This window comes from Lactuca serriola, chromosome 8, assembly GCF_051521515.1.
Source record: "Lactuca serriola cultivar US96UC23 chromosome 8, Lser_US96UC23_V15, whole genome shotgun sequence".
In the NCBI taxonomy this organism is placed as follows: domain Eukaryota; kingdom Viridiplantae; phylum Streptophyta; class Magnoliopsida; order Asterales; family Asteraceae; genus Lactuca; species Lactuca serriola.
This window is the reverse complement of record NC_136415.1, coordinates 256,316,816-256,343,076: the sequence shown is the minus strand read 5'-3', so window position 1 is coordinate 256,343,076 and position 26,261 is coordinate 256,316,816. Positions and strand designations below refer to the sequence as shown.

The 26,261-nt window shown below is 31.5% G+C and overlaps 1 protein-coding gene and 1 pseudogene across 2 annotated transcripts; both read left to right on the top strand.

Annotated features, from left to right (window-relative positions):
* Positions 1–706: 706 nt before the first annotated feature.
* On the top strand, positions 707–16,493 carry LOC145065615 (LEAF RUST 10 DISEASE-RESISTANCE LOCUS RECEPTOR-LIKE PROTEIN KINASE-like 2.1; annotated as a pseudogene). The gene is made up of 3 exons (XR_013688490.1): positions 707–1,612; positions 14,945–14,974; positions 15,178–16,493. The product of XR_013688490.1 is annotated as an LEAF RUST 10 DISEASE-RESISTANCE LOCUS RECEPTOR-LIKE PROTEIN KINASE-like 2.1 (transcript).
* On the top strand, positions 6,473–8,891 carry LOC145065616 (wall-associated receptor kinase carboxy-terminal protein). The gene is made up of 2 exons (XM_079012643.1): positions 6,473–7,666; positions 7,759–8,891. The coding sequence occupies exons 1-2, from the start codon at positions 6,927–6,929 to the stop codon at positions 7,760–7,762; spliced, it is 744 nt and encodes a 247-aa protein (XP_078868769.1). The 5' UTR covers positions 6,473–6,926; the 3' UTR covers positions 7,763–8,891.
* Positions 16,494–26,261: the final 9,768 nt, after the last annotated feature.

Sequence of the window (26,261 nt, the reverse complement as noted above, 5' to 3'; positions counted from 1 at the left end):
TTTAACTCTATTCTTTATCCCCTAAAAATCTCGTATCAAATTAATAAAAGAATTCATTTGCAAATTGAACCCGTCAATCTCAACACTTCAGTCATTTGAAGCGGTCAATGTCAACAATTTATAGAGTATCTCTTCTCTCACATTGGTAACAAGCCATCTCATAATATCTATCTTCGTAATCCCTTCAAAGTAAGAAATATACACACACTCTCTCGAAGAACCCTAACCAGTAATCAAGACAGTATAACCACCACCACCATGGCCGCTCTGCCTCCTTCCGCCTTCAACCAACCACTATCACAACTGTCGTCCTTCCTCTCACCCACGATATGAACTTTCTTTTGGAACATAACATTCTTCTTTAAAAAAAATATCGTTGAAAGAAGCTATTTGTCTCCGCCGCTGTGCGCGGGTAACGGCTAGTATATATATATATATATATATATATATATATATATATATATATATATATATATATATATATATATATATATGAAGTGTGGTACCATTACTATCAGGAGGGAAAATATAAAGAAAAATAATATGGGGGTGACATATTACCACACCCAGTGATCTTTTCATTGACTAAATTCAATATACTAGAAATAATAAATTGACAATTTTAGAACAAATATGACCACGCAAACCACATGAACCAAAAACTCCAAAAAGTGTGTATCAATTTTTCAGTAGACTAATCAAATTTGTGGAAACTCTCTCTCCGAAAGTAAAAGCCTAGTCTTGTATGAAATTTACGAGAAACCCTCAAATCTAAAATCTTATCTTGTGTTATAAATACAATCGAGTGTTTTATAGTTACTGTTCAACATTCCAAAAACCATGTCGGACCTTCTCCTCTCTCTTTCCCTTTATCTCTTCCTCTCCCTCCTTTTCTTCATCTCCATTGATGCTCAATCCAGTAACTCAATTTACCCCAACTGCCCTTCATACAACTGCGGGAACATCAATATCAGCTACCCTTTTTGGAGGATCGGCAGTGAAACCTCCAACCAGTTCTGCGGTTACCCTGGTTTTGGAATCAATTGCTCCAACAACGGTGATCGATGGGATATTCCAATTCTTAATTTGGAATTCGAATCTTACTATATCCAAAATATAACCTACGAAAGAAGAAGTATCGTCCTCCAAGATTACGACTTTTTTACTGCCGTCGATTGCCCGAGGATGAACCATAACATCACCATCGAACGTTTGCCTTTCATTTTCTCGGATCAGAACGTGAACCTAAGTATACACTTTAATTGTAACCGAGTTCCTCATTTTGCTCATGAAATACCGTGTCTGAGTTCCCGGACTAATAAGTCGTGCGTTAATAGTGTGCATTCCGAGCCGGCGGATTTCAATTGGGATGAGTACTCATGCGATGACGATGTTATCGTAACGACGGTGTTGGATGTATTTCGTTCAATAAATGAGCTGGGGATAGAGTTCATCAGAGCATTGAGGGGAGGATTCGAGCTAAGATGGTGGGAAATAGAGGATTGCGAAATGTGTGAAAATTCCGATGGCCGGTGCGGTTACAATAATGAAACAAGAGAGTTCATGTGTTTTTGCTCCGGTGGGACAACCATGACGGGTCACTGTAAGAATGGTACGTGTAAGTTAAATCCCACATTTAACCCTGTTTTGGGAATAATTACAAAGTTTGGCAAAATTAGGATTTTAAATCGGAAGGATTTTGGATTTGCAAAATCAGAATCACAAACAAAGGGTGCGATTGGTTGTGAAAATTTTTCTAAGAAAATCAAAGAAAAACTGAAATTTTGAAAACGCGTTTGGTTCGTTTAGTTTTCCAAAGTTTTCTAAAAAATGAAAATTTTCAATTTTCCAAATTGTATGTAAGTTAGAAAAGTGAGTTTTACAGTATTCCAAATTTCTAAGATGGAGAATGAAAATTCTACCGTTTACAATCAAACGTGTTGTCATTAAAAACTGAAAATGAAAATTCAACTTTATTTTCTAAAAACATTTTCTTAGGAAATCAAAACAGTTTTTAACAACCAAACGTACTCTTTATCCATAAGTTGATTGTCAATGAGTTCTGAATGCCATTAAAAACTGAAAATGAAAATTCAACTTTATTTTATGAAAAAAGTTTCTAAGGAAATAAAAACAGTTTTTAACAGCCAAACGTACTCTTTATCCATAAGTTGATTGTCAATGAGTTCTAAAATGTTCAAAGCATTTTGCTTTGCAATAGCTAATACATATATTTCAATCTAATCTTACATAACAAACCAGGCATCCACAAGTTCTAAAATGTTTAAAACTTTAGTATTAAAAGTAAAAATATTCTAGTCTTTTGCCAAATTGGACCTAACAACAATACGAATTCGTTGAACAAAGATCATTAAAATTCGACTATATATGAAAAAGTTATGGTCGTTTAAAATTGGAAGGTAAAGTACATCGCTCAAATGAGAAAAAAAAAAGCGGAAATGTAGGTGCGGAACCATTCTATGCCTTGATTATATGATTCCGCTACGATTCTAACGAAAAACAAGTTTAATGAGATCGGAACCGATATTCACGTGTGGGATCGTAAAGTCGTATGAATTTACAATTGAAAACACCATTTTAACAACTAGGTAATTTACATCTTTCTAATTCTCACACATAGAAATAGTTAGTGACTACACATTTGTAAGTCGTGCTGTGGTCAATACGTCTTACTAAAATATAAAAAAGTTTACTTAATATGCCAAAATATTAATTATTATAGTTAGAAAAAAGTTATATTCTATTAATATTTTATTTATATAACCATATTTCAATTATTTAAATGTGTTATAACTGAAATTGTGCACGGTTTTGTGATACGAATTAACCGTGGGTGTATATTTTGTTAAAAACAAGCGTTTTACAGTAAAAGAAAAAAAAATCACTTTCGTAGAACTTATTAAATGATACGAATTTGATAACAATGTTATTTTATATAAAGGTTAAATAACTAAATAAGTTATGGCACGAACTAAATAAGTTGCGACTAAATCGTTATACATTAAGGTCCTCAAGTGAAAACTGATTTTATATTTCTTCTGAAACTTTATTCTATAAATTGGAATATGAAACGTTGTTACATAAAGAAACAACAATGTTTTATTTGCTTAGAAATCTATGAGATGCTTCAAGCAATTAAACATGTACAAATGATCATCGGTTATACCTTCAAACAATTATAGTGGAGGGTGATATAATCACCACTAACTACCACTAAGGTTGAGATACTCACCATTATCTTTTTTATTTTTTATTAATAAAATAAATTATATATATTTTTAATTAGTTAAATTATAGAGAGAGATGGAGAAAGATAAAGAAAGATACAGAAAATTAGAGAGTGAAACAGATTGATTGAGTGCGATGGTTCGTGCTTCCCACCACCAGAGCGTATCTAACATTGTAGAAGGTAGGTCCTAAGAAAGATACAGAAAATTAGAGAGTGAAACAGATTGATTGAGTGCGATGGTTCGTGCTTCCCACCACCAGGGCGTATCTAACATTGTAGAAGGTAGGTCCTAGGACCTACCTTTTATTTTTTAATACAAGAAATATATATATATATATATATATATATATATATATATATATATATATATATATATATATATATATATATATATAGAAAATATGTAGGAAATATATTATTTTTTGCTAAAAGACCTATCTATTTTTGCTAAAAGACCAACCTATTTCAGTTTTATTTACATAAGGAGCCATATGGTTTTTGATTCTAGATTCACCACTACCCACCACTATTGACCACGAAAGTTGTTTACCGGTAGCCACCACTAACATCTTGAGATGGTATTCATATTTGTGGTTTGTGGCTACATATACTTCGAGAGGTCTCATGATGACCATACAAGATGGTCTAATGCTAGAACTAAATGTGTACTCTAATCAATATTATTCTGTAAATTTTAAAAGAACGAAACATCATTATCTAAATCGCATTTAATTAATTGTAGTATTAACAATTAATAGTTAGTAATGTACACTTTTCATATTATCGTTTCTGTTTGCAACCACATACTATTATCTCTTATAATCTTATATAATCAAAGATTTCAATAACGAATCGAAATCTCGTTTTCAATCAATTATCTCTTAACTAGTGTTATACCTGTCCAGTGGACACTGTGACGGATGTAATAAAAAAAATTGTTTTTGTTTTATTGTATATCACCATTCTACTAATTTGGTCTCATATTAGCATTATATAATAACTAATCTACCCATTTAAACAACATATGAATGAACAAAATAATAACAGTAGATTAAAAGACAATAAAACAAAAGAATAACAATAGATGAAAACATAATAAATGAAATCAAGTTCAAAACAGAAAAAGTCAAAGTTATTGTTAAATTACATCCCAAATTCATTCATACATTGTTCATTGTCGTAAATATCGTAACAAAGTAAATTGATATTTACGTTGGTCTCACAAAGTATATTGCTATTTTAGTTAACAAATGTATGATATAAGAGAAAAATATAATGAAACAAAAGTTTATTAGAAAATAATTGATTTATAATGCTTTTTATAACATAAGAAATTTGTTATAACTTACTTAATTGTCTTCCTCATCTTTTGAATCAGTTATAAAATTGTTATGATGTTGTCAGAAACATTGTATCCCCGGCACAAATAGATTAAATGTAAAAGTAAAAAACAACAATCGTATGAAAATTACATAACGCAAACCATATGTTATAACTTACATCATCATATTATCCTTAATAGTTGTGAGACCCATGTATTACATGGGTTAATTTAAAAAAAAATGTTAAATATAAAGGTCAAAATATTTGAGAACTCTGGATTTATAAGAAAATAAGAAAAATAATGATTTATTATAATGAAAATCTTTTTTATGTTTTAAATTTAAACAAATAATTTAAATAAAGAAAATAAACTTTAATTTTGGGAATTTTGAAATTAAAAGGTAAGTTTATTAGGGAAATCAATATCCATTTATTACTACATTTATTGTAGTTATTATATTAAAATATTATGTGAAATTTAATAAAATAGAAAAACTCATAAAATGACATGTGGCAAAATAAAAATTAATTCAAAATAACCACAAAATGACACAAGGCAAATTGAATGGGAGTGTAACAAGTGGCAAAAAAACATTCATTTATTAGAGAGGATTTGAAATGCAACTGCTATTTGAATAATCAATAATCCAAAAAGTCAAAACTAGCAGCGAGACGTTCTTTCATTCGCATCCCTTCCCACCATGGAAATTCCAGCTACCATACTTTTATTGACCATTCATACCTTCATTTCATCCCCTAAATATCCATCTGTATCTCCATTACTTCCTCTTCACAACAATGTTTCATTACACATCATCTTAATTCTGCTCCCAAGTCTTTTTCTAACAAACATCCAACAATTTAACGAATGTTCAACCACGTTATACATTTGTGGTCAGTCGATCACATATATCCATTTTGGGGAAACTGTCGTCCTTCTTACTGTGGACTCGAGGGATTCGAACATACTTGCAGAGAAGACAACATCACTACTCTCATTAATTTGGGTCGTTGGGCCACAGAAACCAACGGGTACAAAATTGTGGACCGACCCAAGGCCAGGGAAGTTATGGGAGGTGCCACTGATTTTGGAATCATGTGCTCTGTATTCTCGTTAAAGCAATTTTGGGTTCCAATGTATAGATTTTGGTAGCGCGTCGAAATACCCGATATCCGTATTATCCATCCGATTTTTTGGGTATCAGGTAAATCGAGTATTGAGTTAATTTTTTTGGGTATTCGGGTAACCTGATTTTTTTAGGTCGGGTATATAGGGTACGTTTGTTGGGTTTCAGGTATACCCGAATTATTTAAAAAAAAATCTTTCGTAGAGCTTATACCCTGTAACAGCAAGTATTTGATCACGCTTAAATTAATTATCATAATTGTAAAACATGAATCTCTTTTATTATGGCAATATGGCACCAACAATATTAAAAACAATTGTTTATATGTTAGTATGTTCTTTAAAACTTAACTGTTTTCTAAATTTTACTTTTTTTTTGCAACTAACAAACTCATTATCTTGACGAAACTTCAGAACATAACAAAACTTATGGCTACAATTATCTTAAACATTTTAAACTTTTAAACTAAGATTTTTAAGTATTTTTGTTTTTTTAACATCTTATTAGTATCTTATTAGATTAGATTAAGTAATTAAAAGATTACTTGATATCTCAAGTATTATTGACTAAGAACTCTTAATGTTCAAAGTTTGAGTAACTTCGTTTATGTCACGTTTGTTTATATAAACAAGACTAATAGAGCACGACATATTTATTTCATTAAATTTATTTTTTAGGTGTCATTCATATATATATATATATATATATATATATATATATATATATATATATCGAGTAATACCCGAATTACCCAAACTCGACCTACTACCCGAATTTAATTTGGGTCGGATAACGGGTATTTTTTTTAAATGAAAACCCCGAATTACCCGAAACCTGAAAAAATTACCCAAGGAATTTCAATCAGCGCCACTGATATGGGAAGAGGAGCCTTGCCATTAATGTTGTCATCGTCGATCTGTCGGTTGTTCTGTTGTCCGCGGGTTGACTTCGTCCGCCCCTGTATTATCCGGATTTCCAATCATGCCTTCACTACCGTCGATAGCCATCGGTGATGACATTCCTACTTGAAGCCAAAATAATATGAGTTGAAAAGTCGAAAAGTCAATACTTTCAGAAACTCAAAATTAATTTCGATTTGAATAATCAACAATTCGAAAAGCCAATACTAGCAGCTCTACGTTTTTGCCCTTCATACTTTATAGAAATTTCAAGCTTCCATTAGCCATCCAATTTATTCTCATTTTATCTGCTGAATCTCCATCTGTATGTCTTCAACCGATGTTTCCTTTAGTAGTATATTCGTCTTTCTATTCCCAATTCTTTCCTTCGCAACCATCCAACAATTTAACGAGTGTTCAACCACGTTCTATACTTGTGGTCAGGCAATCACGTATATGAGCTATCCCTTTTGGGGAAACGGTCGTCCATCTTATTGTGGACTCGAGGGATTCGAACTTACTTGCAGAGAAGACAACATCACCACTCTCCAAATCACCAACACAACGTTCCGTGTTATACGAATCGATCAAAACAATAATAAACTCACCCTCGCCCTTGATGATCTCTGGGAGGGTGATCAACCTAATGCTTGTTTGTTGAGACCAAATGAATCAATTGACCTGACCACGTTTCAGTACACTTTTTTTAGTTACGTTCCCGACGGATCTATTTTTCAAGGGCTATACTTTTCCTGTCTGGAGGATTTGGTTAGTTCGATTCCGAATAGGAGCAGGTTTAATTGTTCCGGTGATGAAGAAGGGAGAGCTAATTTCATTGGGAATCGATCGATTGCTGTAGGGGATGCATGTGAGCGTGTGATTGGAGTACCGGTTTTGAGGACGGCGTTTGAGGATATTAACCGGAGTGAAACGATGCCGTTGCAGGAGTTGTTGTGGATGGGTTTTCAGATGGAGTACAGGGTGGACGGCGGCGGAATTTGCTCCCGGTGTCAGAGATCTGGTGGGTCGTGTTGGTCCAATTTGAATTGGGAAAATGACTTATTAAGGTAACTAACTATTTCAATTGTCCATATATAGGTAATGTTCTTTTTTTTGTACACATTAAGGTAACTAACTTGTTTGGTTTGTTCACATTTAGGTAATATGACCGGCTATAACCTGTTTTTGCTTATGTGGCATCCACCTGGCATATGACTTGAATACGTTGCACCTACTTGGCATGGTGCATATAAGGGAAAATGACTTATTAAGGTAACTAACTATTTCAGTTGTCCATATATAGGTAATGTTCTTTTTTTTGTACACATTAAGGTAACTAACTTGTTCTGTTTGTTCACATTTAGGTAATCTGACCGGCTATCAACTGTTTTTGCTTATGTGGCATCCACCTGGCATATGACTTGAATACGTTGTACTTACGTGGCATGGTGCATATATTGTCTTCATTCGATTACACTATAATTGTGTCATACGATTCCAACCCTAATTCTAAACCCTAGATCGATCGACGATGGCTTCTTCTTCCTCATCTTATTCTTCAAAATGATAAGATGAATTTCAAGCTGATCATCCATGTGATTGCGGTTTACCATCTCGTGTGAAGATTTCAAGAACTCCTGCAACATATTCAACAATATTGATTTACAATCGAGTTTTGACAAACTCTAAATTTTCTTCCTGGGTTGTCAGGAGTTCTTGAAATCTTCACACGAGATGGTAAGCCACAATCACAAGGATGATCAGCTTGAAATTGATCTTGTCGTTTTGAAGAATAAGATGAGGAAGAAGAACCAAAACAAGTCATATTCCAGGTGGATGCCACGTAGGTGCAACGTATTCAAGTCATATGCCAGATGGATGCCACATAAGCAAAAACAGTTGATAGCCGGTCATATTACCTAAATGTGAACAAACAGAACAAGTTAGTTACCTTAATGTGTACAAAAAAAAGAACATTACCTATATATGGACAACTGAAATAGTTAGTTACCTTAATAAGTCATTTTCCCATATATGCACCATGCCACGTAGGTGCAACGTATTCAAGTCATATGCCAGGTGGATGCCACATAAGCACAAACAGGTGATAGCCGGTCATATTACCTAAATGTGAACAAACAAAACAAGTTAGTTACCTTAATGTGTACAAAAAAAAGAACATTACCTATATATGAACAATTGAAATAGTTAGTTACCTTAACAAGTCATTTTCCCAATTTGAATTCCTCCACCACTTCTTGCATTTGCCCGGATGGTGTTTCCAGTTTGGTATGCGGCTCAGGTTTGTGGATTAGCTCAAATTTCTTTATTATTTATTTGGATTATTTAATTAGCTCAAATTTCTTTAATATTTATTTGGATTATTTAATTGAAAACTACAATAAAGTAATATATATTGGTTTTATAATAGATTTAGTTTTTATATATGTTTTTATTCAATTAAATCCAAAATATCGGTAAACTTATTCAATTTAACAAATTAACCCGGTTAACAGGTCATTTAATTTTCAAAAATTATATTTCTGACTCAGATTTCAAAATTTATTACAAATTTGATCAAAAATTTACAATTTTGGTTCAGATTTTAAATTTTTTTACAAATTTTGTCCAAATTTTAGAATTTTATTATGAATTCATCATAACTTTAGTTTTTTTTTACAACTTTTTCTTCTCAAAAATTTGTTTCTAATATGTTTTTTTTTATAATCTCATATTTATACAGAAAAAACATATTTTCACATAAAAATCTTATTTTTGCTATATAAAAACTTTTTTTAAAAAGTATTTTGTATAAAAAAATATCTAGTTATAAAAATAGGTTTGGATTGTTTGTTTGATATCTCTTAAAAAATCAATTAAGAAATTAAAAGTAACCCTAACTTATAAAAACAGGTTTGGATTATTTGTTCTTTAATCACATTTATATGAAAGTTTAAACTAGTTACATTATATATGAAAATTTAAAATATATATAATATAACAATATTATATTTTATTCGTAAGAATTTTTTTAAGAAATAAGTTAAAATCATAATTTTGATATATTTTTTATAACTTTTTAATAAATATATTATCTAAATAAAACATATTCATTCATGGCACGTGTCCAATCTAGGTTGTGAATTTTTATTGTCAATCAACCTCTTCTTACTTGGATTATTTATAATCTTGTATTTCCTTTATTTTTTATGTCTGTTATATGGAATACTGATTGCAATTTATTATCGATAAACATGTTTTTAGGGGAGTGAGAAATGACCAAATACAATAGCGACATAAATATATAAAATATTATGACTATCAATAATACAATAGAATACTTTAACTAAAATTTTAAAGAATTTACACATGAGTTTGGTAAAAAAAAAATTACTCAAACACCTGAAACATGCTTGAGTTGAGCTTCACAAAGAAAGTATCACAACCTACTCAAAAACATGATGTCAAAATTTTTTAATAAAATGTTTTTTTTTCTATGAACTACAATTAAGAACTGACATTATTTGTCTTATAAATATGATTAAAGAGCAAATAAATAATATTAAAATGAGTCTAACTAGTTTTCGACAAACTATAATTTGATAGTATATTTTGGGTTACTTTTAATTTCTTAATTGATTTTTTAATAAAAATCACACAAATAATCCAAACCTATTTTTATAAGTAGATATTTCATATACAAAAACTTTTTAAAAAAAGTTTTTATATAGAAAAAATAAGATTTTTATGTGAAAATATGTTTTTTTTTTATAAATATGAGTTTATAAAGAAAAAAAAACATATTAGAAACAAAATTTTGAGAAAAAAATTTGTTAAAAAAACTAAAGTTAGGATGAATTCATAATAAAATTCTAAAATTTGGGCAAAAAGGATAAATTTTGGACCAAATTTGTAAAAAAATTATAAAATCTGGGCCAAAAGTGTAAATTTTGGACCAAATTTGTAATAAATTTTGAAATCTGGGCTAAAAATGTAATTTTTGAAAGTTGGATAACCTGTCGACCAGGTTAAATGGTTAAATTGAATACGATTACCAGTATTAGGGACTTAATTGAATAAAAAAAATATATAATGACTAAATCGATTATAAGACCAATATGTATGGACTTTATTGCAGTCTTCCCTTATTTAATTAGCTGTTGACAAAAAATAACAATGACTAATAGCTTACCAACTAACTCCTCTAAGGGTGGAGGGAGTCATTCTCTCCCAACTCACTATCACATTAATTTTTGTCTCTTCTTTTTCTTTATCTTTCCCAACCCACAACACACGAAAATCATATTTTTCTCAACTGATTCAACTCACTCAATTAAAAAAATAATAAAAAAAGTAAGGTGCAAGTTTTAAAACACATGATACAAGAGAAAATGAGAGAGAAAGTAGAGAGAGATGATGATATGAGTTAGTGAAACCAATTAAACAACTCGTTGAAGCGGGAGAGGTACCGACAGTAACTCTATTGCTAATTAAGATTTTATCTTGTTTGTTTTGTATTTTTTTTAATTGAATGGGTTGAGTGAGTTCAAAAAGATAGGGTTTCCGTGTGTTGTCGGTTGGAAAAGATGAAAAAAAAATGATGTAGCAGTGGGTTCAGTGGGTTGGGAGGGAATGACTCCCTCCTCCCTAAGGGTTATATAAAAAGTAGTTATAACGAAGAATGTTAAACAACAACTAGAATAAATATGAACAAGACGATGCGTTAGATCTCCACAAAAACCTTTTATATTATTTTAGCAACTGGGTATATGTACATGTTTTACTAGTTTTTTTAGAGCAACTAATCCATAAACTTAGTTTGTTGCCTATTAGATATAAAATAATTTACAATGGATGGTTAAAGCATCCACAAATCGAGTTTAACGAGAGAATTGAACGATATTACAAGTTTAGTTTTCATTTAATGAATGAAATTCTATCGTTATGAGATGTCACAATGATATTGAATGGATTTGAAGTTCAATGACCATTGAATTCTTCAATTGGAAAAAAAAATTAACTCTTGAATAAATATTTAAAGTATGTTTTATTGAATTTTATAGAGTTTAATGGATTGTTAAAATATTGATAAAGTTGTATGAAATATAAAATGATAATGTAAAAATTTATTGAACTCTATGGAGTTGTATGCATTATTGATGCCCTAAATAGATAAGAAGAAATGTTAGCGAATATGATGGTTTCAGTTTGTGATTAGTAATAGGATCTCTACTAGAATATAATTTACAGTTACAAAAATGAGTAATAAATTACAATTAGACCATTCAAAGTATTCACCATTAACAATAATTGTGGTTGATGTAGCAATGTGATAAAAGATGAAAGTCACTCATAATGTTGCGTTGAAATGTGTTCACCACCACAAATGACCACATATATCATATTTTTTTTCTCTCTCTATCACTCTATCTCTATCTCTATATTTAACTAATTAAAAAAATATTTTTTTTAAATAATCAAAAAATAAATTAAATACGGTGGTGTGTAATGGTGGGATGCCAACTTAATGTGGTTACATTTGGTGATGAAGTCATACACACCACATTACTTTTTAGTGATAAGTACTCTAGATGGCATTGAGTTATTTAATACACACCACCCATCACTAACTTGGTGGGTATCAAATCATACTAAACACTTTATATACCTTTGACTCTATATCATTATATCCTTTTTGATTTTTATTATTTAAGTAAATAAATATATTTTTTAATTATTTAAAATCTCTCTCTCTATCTCTCTCTCTCTCTCTCTCTATATATATATATATATATATATATATATATATATATATATAGAGAGAGAGAGAGAGAGAGAGAGAAAAAAAGAATGAAAATCATTGAACGATATCCATCATTCTTCCCGCCATAAAGGACTACAACCACTAAGAACCACTAACCACACTGTAACCACCACCCGAGGTGGTGTTCAATTGTTCATGAATAATATATATATATATGGAAGGGTTATTTGGAAAACAAAAAACCTTAAAAAAATTCTAAAAATCATAAAAATGCATAAAAAATACTTAGAGATTACAAAAAATAAATTAATTTTTTTATAAAAAATTACAGGTTTTTAATAAATTCGCTGAAAAAAAATTAAAAATAATTAAAAAAATATATATTTTTTTTCAAAACCTTGTCTACCTTTAGTATCTCATCTCATTTAAAAGAAATTGTATTTCTCTTCCAAATCGTTAGTTATACTAATGAATTGTTGTCTATTAAAACAAAACTATAGTATGGATGATCCTAAGACAAATTAATCATACACAATTAGTTTTTTTTTTTTTTTTTTTTTTGTTTAATATAAAGTTTGTATATACAAAAAGGTGTTAATGATCCTAAGACATTACTTATATTTTTTTTTATATAAATTAAGTTTGATCTTTGGTATTAAAGTTTATACTAAATTTGACTTACATCGTATTATCGACAATCCGACCTGATAAAATAAATATTTCGACTAGTTTTCGTCACCTTATTTAAACTGGAAACATGTGAGTTCAAATCCTTAATCCGCACTGGGTCCATTCTAATTTTCTAATTAAATAAAACATTAAATAATTGGTTAGAGATTATTGAATATATATATATATATATATATATATATATATATATATATATATATGGTGAGGTTCAATAGAGAACTATAATTAACCAAGGAACCAATCTTTTTTTCAACTTTTAAAACTTATTTTTTATCAAAAAAAAAATAAATAAATAAATAAAAATAAAAATACAGAAATTCATAACATTTTATCATTTTTCCAATGCTATAAAACTCGATTTTATTTATTTATTTATTTATTTACGTCAAATTCACAATGTGAATCTTCGAAAATTCACAACGTGAATCCGGATTCACACGGTGAATCCGAAAAATATTTTCACATTCACAATGTTAATATATGAATTTAGATATTTTTAGATTTTTTTTCGATAAAGAATAAGCTCTAGAAATTAAAAAAAAGATTTGGTTCTTTGAATAACCTATAATTATAGTTCTCTATTGAACTTTTTGTTATATATATATATATATATATATATATATATATATATATATATATATATATATATATATATCAAGGTTGTAAAAAACGCTCGACGTTAGCTAGTCGGTGGACTGGAGTCAAGGGATTAATCGGCTAGGCGGAGATTAATCGGGTACCATTAATTGCTAATTTGTTGAATTTTTAAAAAATAAATATGACTAATATCATATTAAAGTTCGTAAATACCACTAATATGATAACAAAATAGGTTAATATGATTAATACAATGCCAATCATGCCTCAAATAATTTCCATTGAGATAAAACTTCTTCAAATTGTTATAATTTCATCGTTTTATAATGTTTCACTCATTATGTATGCAGGGATTAATCGCTAGGCGCCCTCTAATCGTTTGAGTAGCGCCTAGAGATTAATCGGGACCTAGTCGGGATTTTTACAACAGTGACATATATATATATATATATATATATATATATATATATATATATATATATATATATATATATATATATATATATATATAAAATACTCATTTCAAGTTTATTAAGAGACAAAAACCACAACCCAACCCTACCAAAAAGACGATTTTTACAAGTTGCAACATTTTTTATCCTTAGCCGCTAAAAATGCAAACCACAATAAAGTCACAAAAATGTGAATTATTTCATTATACAAAACAGTTCATAGAACAAAAAGGTAGGGATGAGCAAAAGGACCGAACCGGCCCGAACCGGACCGGAACCGGGAACCGGCTTCGGCTAAAATCAAGAACCGAACCGGCCCGGCGGTTCTACCGGTTCCCGGTTCCTACCGGTTCTTGTCGTGTCTTCAAATATTGGAACCGATCCTTAAAAAATAGCATCATACGGTTCCGGTTCTTGCCGGTTCTACCGGTTTTTGCCGGTTCTACTGGTTCCGGTTCCTACCGGTTCCCGGTTCCAAAAATCCACAAAAATAACGTCCCGGTCCCGGCCCGACCGGTTCCATCGGGTTCCGGTTCCGATGCCGGTTCCGGTTCCGGTACCGGTTCCGGCTGGTTCCTCGGTCCATATGCTCATCCCTACAAAAAGGTATTAACCAAACATGTCATGAAAGTATCCTAAATAAATTCAAAAAGTACACGTCATCTGTAGTAAAGAAGAATTACTGCAACAAGTAATTTGAGTTTCATACATAATTTAATAAGTGATAGAGTATAAATAGCTTAAATGGAACTAAAGCCATGAATATTTCTCGTTTCTTTAATTTCTTCTAAAACTCCTATGGATGGACTTTGCTATTAACATTTCTCACAATGTTTTTGTAGGGTCCCCAACTTCGTTGAGAATAAAACTTGGTAAGTCTATTTAATTACTTTATATGATAAATTTCAATTATGTAGCCCATATTAAAAGTAGTCTGTATTGCATGCAAAAAGCAAAACTGAACGAAGGGTTTGCCGACAATTTAATTCGCGGCTGGCCTGCCCTTAAAGTTATAATATGATTATTAGATTTTCAAGGTGTTTTAACTGAAATTGTAAACTTTACTTTGTCACAGCTTTCGGAATTGGATCTGCACTTCTCTTGATTGTGTTGATATTCATAATATATTGCATTCGGAAATCCTCAACAAGCAGTTGTGTTGCGCTATTTAAGCATCAAACTGAGGACGACAAAAGTGTTGAGACCTTTGTTATACAATATGGATCCTTAAGTACAAAAAGATACACATATGCTGATATCAAGAAAATGACAAACTCATTTCAAGTTAAATTAGGACAAGGAGGTTTTGGTACTGTGTTTAAAGGAAAACTATCAGATGGGCGTCTTGTGGCACTAAAACTTTTAAACTCATCGAAAGCAAGCGGACGAGAATTTATAAACGAAGTTGCAAGCATCGGTAGGACTTCTCATGTTAATATTGTTACTCTCTTGGGATTTTGTTTTGACAATCAAAAAAGAGCTCTGATATATGAGTTCATGCCAAATGGATCATTAGAGAAGTTTAAATATGGCCATGTTTCTCAATGTACAAGTGAACACATAGGAGTAGACAAGTTATATGAGATAGCACTTGGAATTGCACGGGGTCTTGACTAATCGTGGCTGCAACACTCGTATTTTGCATCTTGACATAAAGCCACATAACATCCTCCTTGATGAAGACTTTTGCCCAAAGATAGCAGATTTTGGCCTTGCTAAATTGTACTCGAGAAAAGATAGTATTGTTTCTATGTTGGAGGCTAGAGGCACTATCGGGTATATTGCCCCTGAAGTTTTTAACAGAAACTTCGGTGGAGTGTCCCATAAATCTGACGTATATAGTTATGGGATGCTCATACTAGAAATGGTTGGAGGAAGGAACAATGTTTATAATGGTGTTGGATCTGGGGATACGAGTGAAATCATGTATTTTCCAAATTGGATTTATAGCCGTCTTAAGACAAATGAATTCTTATTTGATGGTGTGACATCTTCTACAGAAAATGAATATGTTAGAAAGATGACTATAGTCAGCTTATGGTGCATACAAACTAATCCCAAGAAAAGACCATCAATTAATGAAGTGATTGAAATGTTAGAGGGAAGCATTGAGGCATTGGAAATTCCACCAAAACCTTTCTTCTCTTCTCCACCACGATCACCAACCACCGTGTTTAACATATCGCAAGAAGTGACCGATGAGCACTCATGTATTTCACAAAGGACATGATATATTAACGAAATCAAACTGCATTTTTATGATGGTTTCATGTTTCCTATGGATGAAAAGATTGATGTAAAATTTATAATTTTTTAACTGTTGGTGATATCTTCATATACTCTAATTTTGTTCAAATGTTTTTTGGGGTCCGATACAACATCTTCAACTGTGAAAATAGCCTGCATCGGTTGTATTGTAAAACATGTCATTACCGTATTATAGGATAGCAAAACCGCGGAACACTATACGTATCAAATAGAACAAAAGAAAGCTCAATTTTGAAATCTGTATACAGATTTATACAACATGCTATATGATAAGAATGGAAATTCCTTGAACCACCTGTCATTATGCATGTTGGAATTAAACCAAAGAAACATTGAATTAAAGTGATAACATGGACATTCGTATCAGAGAGGAGAGATGTTTATATATGCACTAAATAGAGTCTTTATTGATGACACATCAATTACAAAGGGTTTATGAAGTCTTTTAGGTATACGTAAAAGATAAATAGGTTATGGTTAAAGAGTAAATGATTGAGTCAAAGTCAAAATGTCAATAAAAATAATCAAAATTAATTTGTCTCATGGATCTTTCTAACAATATAACTTCCTTTCTAGCTGCATTAGTTACTTCTTAAAATTACTAAAATAACCCTAAGTCTAGATTCATTATATTTCAATAATGCGCACATTTGTGAAAGATGAACTCCATATTTTCTGATAATGATTGGTTTGTGTACAGCGATTCTTGAAAGTTATTGCGAATAATCAATTTTAGTTGGTTAAAAGTAGGAAAATTGGTTTTCTATGTAGTACAACTTACATATATTACTTCAAGTGTAATAACACCTCATTCTTCCTTCTATGGCTCTTGTTGACTTTTTCCCATTTGCAATAACATCTTCCATCCGATGTTGGGAAATTTATTATCGAAATGTGAGGGTCAATGCAAAAGTGGAATAAGATGTCTTAAAGGGAAGAGGGGCAACACCAACAAGTTCATATTGACATTTTGCAGCAGGTTTGCAGATTGCCAACAAATATACGAAAAAAATATAATTTTTTTTTTTTTACAAAATGAGTATCATAATAACATTTTCAATTAGAACTTCATTAAGTTTAACTTTCGTCTAACGCACTAATTGACAAGTCTAAAATATTTTCATAGAGTTCCAAATTATGGGATTGGGTAGAAATATATAGATGGCAAACCATACAAATTGATACATTAGTAATTTCCTCGTGTACAACCCATGTAAATGCCATATAGCTGCGAATTTAATCAATTATCTGTTAGCCAAATGATTTTAAAAAGTGCCAGAAGCAAGGTTGTAAAAATCGTTTAACGATACCTAGTCGGTGGACTGGGGTTAAGGGATTAATCGGCTAGATAGAGATTAATCGGGGGATTAATCGGGGACCATTAATTGCTAATTTGTTAGATTTTAAAAAATTAAATATGACTAATATCATATAAAAGTTAATAAATACCACTAATATCATAACAAAATAGGTTAATATGAAAAATACAACACTAATCATACCTCAAATAGTTTTTATTGAGATATAACTTTTTTAAGGTGTTAAAATTTCATCGTGTTCTACTGTTTCAGTCATTTTGTATGCATGGATAAATCGCTAGGCGCTCTCTAATCGGTCGAGTAGCGTCTAGGGATTAATCGGAGATTAATCGGGGCCTAATCGGGATTTTTACAACACTGAACCAAAAACCATACCTTATGAGGGTGGGACTAGATGTATGCAAGATCAAGTGTCCTTCCCCAGGTCTATAAGAAATTAACGCCCACTAAACAATAAATGAAACTTATTAACCCTAGTTAGAACATCAATGTATGCGGTTAACTTTACATTAATGGATGTCTATGCTAGTCAAGAAACAAGATAATGGCTGTCTTGGAAAGTAAGGGGGAAAGTTAACAAATATTGTATCAATTTTACAATAATTTTGGGGAAAACCACAAAAAAGCAGGGGAATATTGTTGATCCTTTTAAGGTCCCAAGAATCAATGATTTCGACAATGCAGTCGACCAAGATAAATGTTGAAAGCGAATAGGGTAATATTACTTCCCCTTGCACTTCAATTTTCAGCAAAAGGTCTCAGACATACTCATCAAAATGAAGTAGAAAGATCATATAATTCCAAAGTTGGTATGAACTTATTGGATTTTTTTTGGGGTAAATTAACTTATAACTACATTAAACTTTACAACAATCAAGTCAATAGCAAAACCCCATTCAAGTTCGAATTCCATGTATTATTTTGCAATCACATGTCAAAGTGAAAAAGAGAAATGTAGATCAAAGGAGGCATGATCGACAAACAATTACAAAGCTATCGAATTTTATTCAAACATTTTTTGGGGTCCGATACAACATCTTCAACTGTGAAAATAGCCTGCATCGGTTGTATTGTAAAACATGTCATTACCGTATTATATGATAGCAAAACTGCGGAACACTATACGTATCAGATGGAACAAAAGAAAGCTCAATTTTGAAATATGTATACAGATTTACACAACATGCTATATGATAAGAATGGAAATTCCTTGAACCACCTGTCATTATGCATGTTGGAATTAAACCAAAGAAACATTGAATTAAAGTGGTAACATGGACATTCGTATCAGAGAGGAGAGATGTTTATATATGCACTAAATAGAGTCTTTATTGATGACACATCAATTACAAAGGGTTTATGAAGTCTTTTAGGTATACGTAAAGATAAATAGGTTATGGTTAAAGAGTAAATGATTGAGTCAAAGTCAAAATGTCAATAAAAATAATCAAAATTAATTTGTCTCATGGATCTTTCTAACAATATAACTTCCTTTCTAGCTGCATTAGTTACTTCTTAAAATTACTAAAATAACCCTAAGTCTAGACTATATTTCAATAATGCGCACATTTGTGTAAGATGAACTCCATATTTTCTGATAATGATTGGTTTGTGTACAGAGATTCTTGAAAGTTATTGCGAATAATCAATCACTACAAGAAAAAAGGCCTTTTACGACGCGCAAAACACGACGCTCTTTGATTTATGTTACGCATTAGAGAGCGACATTAAAAAAGTGTCATCTCTTCAAAAATTTTAAGGATTTAGGTCGCGCATTACTGAGTGCCCTTAAATTAGTGTCTCATGTAAAAATATTAAAAACACGGAGGGCACCTATAATAAAAAGGGCGTCCTCTACAAATGTCGCTTTATAATTTTAAAAACGCGCGTTTCTGGGACTCAGGGGGGAAACTAAATCCCCCAAAATTTTGAACACCCGCTTCCTCTTCCTCTCTACTCTCTACACCCGCCAAATCGACTTCATTCTCTCCCTTCTTTCTCTCTGCAAACCCCTTCTTCTCCGATCGACTTTCACTTCCTTCTATTTGCAAACCCTAATCAAACATAACACATTTGAAATAGTAATATCTTCTTTCATTTTCTCCCCTGCTACTCTCTGTAAAACCTAGCAGCCGCCACCACTAGAAACATGGAAAATCCCCCAAAATTTTGAAGTACCCCGCTCACTCCTCTTCACCTCTACCCTACTCCATCTACAATGACTCCCCACGTTACAAACCCTAGCCTAGTTGTGCTTCTATCCTTGGTCCTATTTCTTCATCCATTCAGCAAATTAGGGGAACACGACTTCTCATTCATCCCTCAACTTCATCTTCTCAATCAAGAAAAAAGGATTCTGGTTTTTTTCGTGCATCTGCATCATCTTGGTGGCGATAAACTCTCTAAGGTTCGTTAATTGGTTCAATATTGTTTATTCTCAAAGTGTTGGATGTGGGGGTAAATTTGTTATATGTGAACAAACACAACATCACCAACATCCGATTGACGGGTTCGATTCTCCTCTTCTGGTTACACAAAGGTATGTTGTGCTTACCATCGTTCTTCTCCCTGTTACCTAATATGCGACTCCCATGAAACCGAGTTGCTCAACAGGATGAAACTCAACATCTCCGATCCGATCTTTATCTGATTTCGATTATTAAAAGCCAACTATAAACATCACACCACATGGTCGACAATCGACATACTCTCTTTCTCCATGTTGACTCCCTTTCTATCTCTATCAAGTTTCTGTCTCTATCAAGTTTTAAGGGCGTACAAAAGGGATATCAATATTGATTTTTTTTTAACATTCACTTGATTCTTGGAGCTTTTTCACTAAAATATAGGAGAAGATGAGTAATCTATTTCGAAGGGCTGCATCACAGGTTAGGCCCTCTTATTAGTTATTCCTCCCATTCATGCACACAATCAGAATCAAAATCAGTTTAATACACGAATTAAATCAGGAATATATGTTATTGAACTATATATGATCCTTGTTAAAATTAGTATTCTGCTAATATGATATCGGCTAGATTTATATTCTCCATCATAATTAAACCTAATAGCTTATGAAACATTGAAATTTCCTTGGGGCGCAGGACCTGTTTATCTAAATAAATAGAGAAGCTATTAAATTTTTAGCATTGCAAAAGTATGAAAGTTTATAACTTGTTTGTTTTCATAATTCATAGCGTATTTTCCACTTACTTTTTTTTTCCATTGCTTCATGTGACTTGTAGTTACTGACACTCAGATGAAAACAGGCTTTATGATTACAACTCTAATGATTTGAATTTAATAAGATGTTATATGTTATAGATTGGTTCACATAGAAAAAATGTTGGAGGTTCTAGAAGTGTGATGGTGAGGTGGACTAGTATAGAAGCTGTACAAACTGATGATTCTGCAGTTGATCGTAAGGGGTATGTTATAGCAATGCATCTTTAATACTATGCCTCAAAATATTGGATTTCTTTTAAAAAAATCGTTTTCTGATTGCTTCTATTCCAATATTAGGTATAAGGGACATGACATGTTGGCTCCTTTCACTGCTAGATGGCAGCCTGATGAATTGCATCCATTGGTAACAGATAAATCTGAGGTAAAGATTATTAACATTTATAAGTATTGGAATTTTGTATATTCTATGTCTATTGTGAAAAAGGTTTGATTCTTGTTATGATAGGGTTCATATGTGTATGACATAAATGGGAAAAAGTATCTTGATTCTCTTGCTGGTTTATGTTGCACAACTTTAGTATACACAAAACCCTTTTCTAGATTAAACAGTTTCTGAAAAATGTTTGTTTTTTATATTTCTTTTTGTAACTTTTAGGGGGGAGTGAATCAAGGCTTGTTGATGCTGCAACTAAACAGCTAAATATTACAGAGGTGGGACCTTATCTAGCTTCAATCGTCAATAATACATGACTTGTAACACTCTCTTGTTGTCATCCAGCTTTTGCATCTTTCCACCATCTTGAGGTCTTGGATTTGAGTTCTAACAGTCTTGTTGGGAGCATCCCTTCAGCAATACATGCATTATCTTCCCTAAGAGCTGTCCCATTCGCTCACAATAATCTTAATGGCTCATTATCAAATCATGGTAAGTTATATATCTAAAGCATGCACATTTCATTTTTGTGAGTATTTTGTAACATTACCTTTGGTCCTTTCCTTGATGCTTAATCTTTTTGAACTTGTATGACCATGAAAATGCAAGTAATATATTTCTTGAAGGTTAATCTTTTATAACTTAATTACCTTTTGAGTTTCATGGCTTACGCATATTTTTTTATTTTTATTTTTGTCGTTTGACAGGGTTCTGTGAGTCGAAGAATCTCGGTGAATTGGATCTTAGTAACAACATCTCTTAAGTTGTTTGATATTTCTTCAAACAATTTTTGTGAGTACATTGATTTTAGTCATAACATATTTGAAGGTTCATTCTCCTTTAGCTCCTTCTCCAATCATATAAAGCTTCAATTTGTTCGAATCAGAAGCGACAATGACAAGTTTAAGGTGGAAACAGAAGATCCTATAGGTTGTATTCCAATGTTCCAGTTCCTGCTGTTCCCCTGTTCCTACTGGTGTAACTCTTTTAGTATGTCAAGCACCAATATTACCACTGTGGCATGCTGAAATAACTCGGTAAACCTCAACTACTATTACTATTGATTGATTTAGCTTTATTGTATATATATGCATGCTAATTAGTAATTATTATCTAATTATTTATAGAATCCAGGGACTTTTGAGTTTTGAGGTTACACTGTTTCAGTTTTCACTGCACAAAACTTAGATATTGCAATAGCCACATCTGATGGAATTAAGTGGTATTTACTTTTTACTAATTAGTAATTACTAGATTATTCTTTCTCCCATGTTTTTGTACAAAAGCTTCTAGGTCGTTACAGCTTTATTGATGAGATGTCAGCATTAGATCCCAAACTTTATAATTCATTCTTCTTTTCTTGATATATTATTGCAGCATTATGATAGTGATGTGAAGGATATGTGTCTAGATTTTACAGTTAATGAAGAGTTATCTGGAAAACGACATGTTGTTTAACTTAAAACTGGGGGTAAAGATGTCATTGTCACAAATGATAATAAGTTGCAGTATATATATGCTATGGTAGATTATAAACTTAACCGACAGGTATAATCATCTCTCTAAAATGACCTTTTTACCCTTTCATTTCGGAAAAAGAAACAAAATTTGCTATATTTGATGCCACTAATTATTTACAGGTATTGCCACTTTCAAATGCGTTTTATAGAGGATTAACATATCTTATATCCCCATCTTGATTGAAATTGTTTAATGCCAGTGAATTTAATCAGGTATTAAGTATTGCTTAAATTGATTTATCTTAATTTTTTTAATTAAATCAACTAAAGTTTTTAATATTAAAAAAAAGCTTCTTTCTGGTGGAAACCATGACATTTGATGTTGATGATTTGAGGAATAACACACGGTACACTGGTGGTTACACTGAAGGAAGCTGGACAGTTAAGCTCTTTTGGGAGGTATGCATAAATTACATTTATGGTCCCTGTAATTTTAATTTTCCGGAATTACACATTTGGTCCTTTCACTTTTTAATTTACAAAAAGGAAATCACAAAATTTTAATTTATTTTAAATAGTTTATGGGTAATTTGGTAATTTGATGATACATATAGGTTCAGGAAGTTTTCGATGAAATTGGTGCTCCTTCTATTCTTATTTATAATAATTCACTCTTGTATTTTTTTTGTCTAGTACTTTATCTAATCTGTTAACTTTACTTGCTTTCTTTTTTTAGAGTTTATACAGGGTCATTCATGACTTCTCTTGATTTGCAGGTTTGTTAAGTTCATTTTGTTTTCTGATGCAAAAAAAGTGGCTAATATCTTTGTGTTAGTTGTGTTGTGGTTTAGTTGATATTGATTATTGATTAGTTAATATTGTACAACTGAAATGATTATTGATTAGTTGATATTGATTTGAATATGGTTGATTCCACTCTCATACATACCATGTGTATTATTAATTAGTTGATATTGATATTGTACAACTGACATGATTATTGTGTAGGATTTCCGTGTTGTTCTTGATAAAGAGTTGGGATTGATATTGAAGCTAAGAGACATGATGAAGGGTTTTAGAGCTTCTTCAGACACCTTAATGACAAGTTACTGAAACAAGAAGGTGCCCCTTTATTATAGCAATGTAGTATTAGGTTATATTGTTAGGGAAAACCTCTTAATAACAATGTAAATTTAATTTATATATTGTAAGAAAATAGAATTGTATGACATTAAATTTTATGCAATGTATTGTATTTTTTGTATATGGTATTTTATTTTTATTATGAGATATTAAATGAAAATTTAATTTAAAAACTAATAAATATATAAATATTTTTTTAAACATTTAAATTTACGATACGCAAAAATGTGTGTCGTCTTCATTTATGACATGGCCTTTCTTGACAGGGGCTTTCTTGATACGCATTGCGTGTCATTAACACGCGCGTCGTAAGGTCACGACACGAGAATGCGTGTCGTCTTTCTTTATGACAGTGCTTTCCTTGATACGCATTGCGTGTCGTAAACGCGCGTCGTAATTGCGCGTCGTAAATGAGCGTCGTAAATGCGCGTCGTCTCTCTTTATGACAGGGCCTTCCTTGACGCGCATTTGCGCGTCGTCTGAGCCTTTTACGACGCGCAATGAGCGTCGTAAAAGGCCTTTTTTCTAGTAGTGAATTTTAGTTGGTTAAAAATAGGAAAATTGGTTTTCTATGTAGTACAACTTATATATAGTACTTCAAGTGTAATAACACCTCATTCCTCCTTCTATGGCTCTTGTTGACTTTTTCCCATTTCTACTTCAATTTTCAGCAAAAGGTCTCGGACATACTCATCAAAATGAAGTAGAAAGATCATATAATTCCAAAGTTGGTATGAACTTATTGGATTTTTTGGGGGTAAATTAACTTATAACTACATTAAACTTTACAACGATCAAGTCAATAGCAAAACCCCATGCAAGTTCGAATTCCATGTATTATTTTGCAATCACATGTCAAAGTGAAAAAGAGAAATGTAGATCAAAGGAGGCATGATCGACAAACAATTACGAATCTCTCGAACTAATTATAGGAGATTACCAGGGCACTAACTAAGATTTAGTGGAAGGTTTGATATCAGTAAAGATTAACCGCTGTTGATGGAATGATGAACTCCGCATAAACATCAAGCCCCATTAGTTTCTTCAATTCGCCATGTCTCAATCCATCTATCAACTTCACGTCCCACCCCTGACCGGTTGCAGCCATTGAGACTACAACAATGTCATGGCCCACATCGTGGTTATAGGACCTGGAATCTCTCTTACTATACTTCTTGCCAGAAAATGGAAGAAAAACCGATAAGAAAGGAACCGTTTGGGAAGAAATTGGTGAAAAACCTATATGGAATTTGAGTCTTGATCTCCAACGAATGCTCTTTTAGTTAAAAACCCAGAAGAAATTGAATGTGATGGATTATGTCTCGTCTTTAAAGCCACTGTCCCATATAAAGTTGCTATTAAACGGTTGTCCGGCGAGACCGGTCAAGTCATAGCGAATTCCAAATGGAAGTAATGGTTGGTGACAGTGAGGGAGCGGAAGGAGGTAAACAATGGGAAATGAACGACGACAGTTCCGGGTGTTTGGGAGTTTAAAAATAAAAAATGTTTGACATTTTCAAAAGTCTTTTCCAATTAACTTTTTGGCAAGAAAGAATTAGTTTTATATCCTATGGACGGTTAACCGGTATAATAAATAAAATATTAATTTTATTTTGTTTTATGTTATTATGTAATTTGTTACCATGCATTGTATAATGACAAAGCTACTAATGTAAACAACATATGAATGAAAAAAAAACATTAAAAGACAATAAAATAAAAAGCATAGCAATTAATTATAACACAATTAAATGAAGTTAAGTTAAAAACAAAAAAATAAAATCTGTTATTTAATTACTTTAAAGTCGGTTAGCAGTATCATCATTAGTAGACTCCTCACACAATTATGCAAGCCGACACTTCTTTAGTGTTATTGATGATATACCGTAAAAGAATAGCTAACAATAACAGTTGAAGCAAAAATATTTCCACATTGTAAGAAAAATATAAAATTTAAACAATATCTTGTAACTTACTTGAATGTCTTCACCATCTTGAAAGTAGAGATATAGATAGGCTTTTTAAAAATATGATCTTCAATATTATCATGACCAACCTAATTCTAAATATTGATCGCAATAATAAGAAGCATACCAAAAAAACATAATCTAACTTTATAGAAATAATATAAATTAACCCATACATTCTCACTTCCTTCTTCATCTTTTGCTTCTTTGACATCATATATACGTTTTTGAAGACCATCAATTTCTTTATTATCACAAACATCTTATGTATATTAAGACAAATCAAGTTTAATACATATAAAGTATAACTTTTACATAACTTACCACAATATGAATTAATAATTACCATTATTGACATTGTTGATGATATCAAATAAATATGT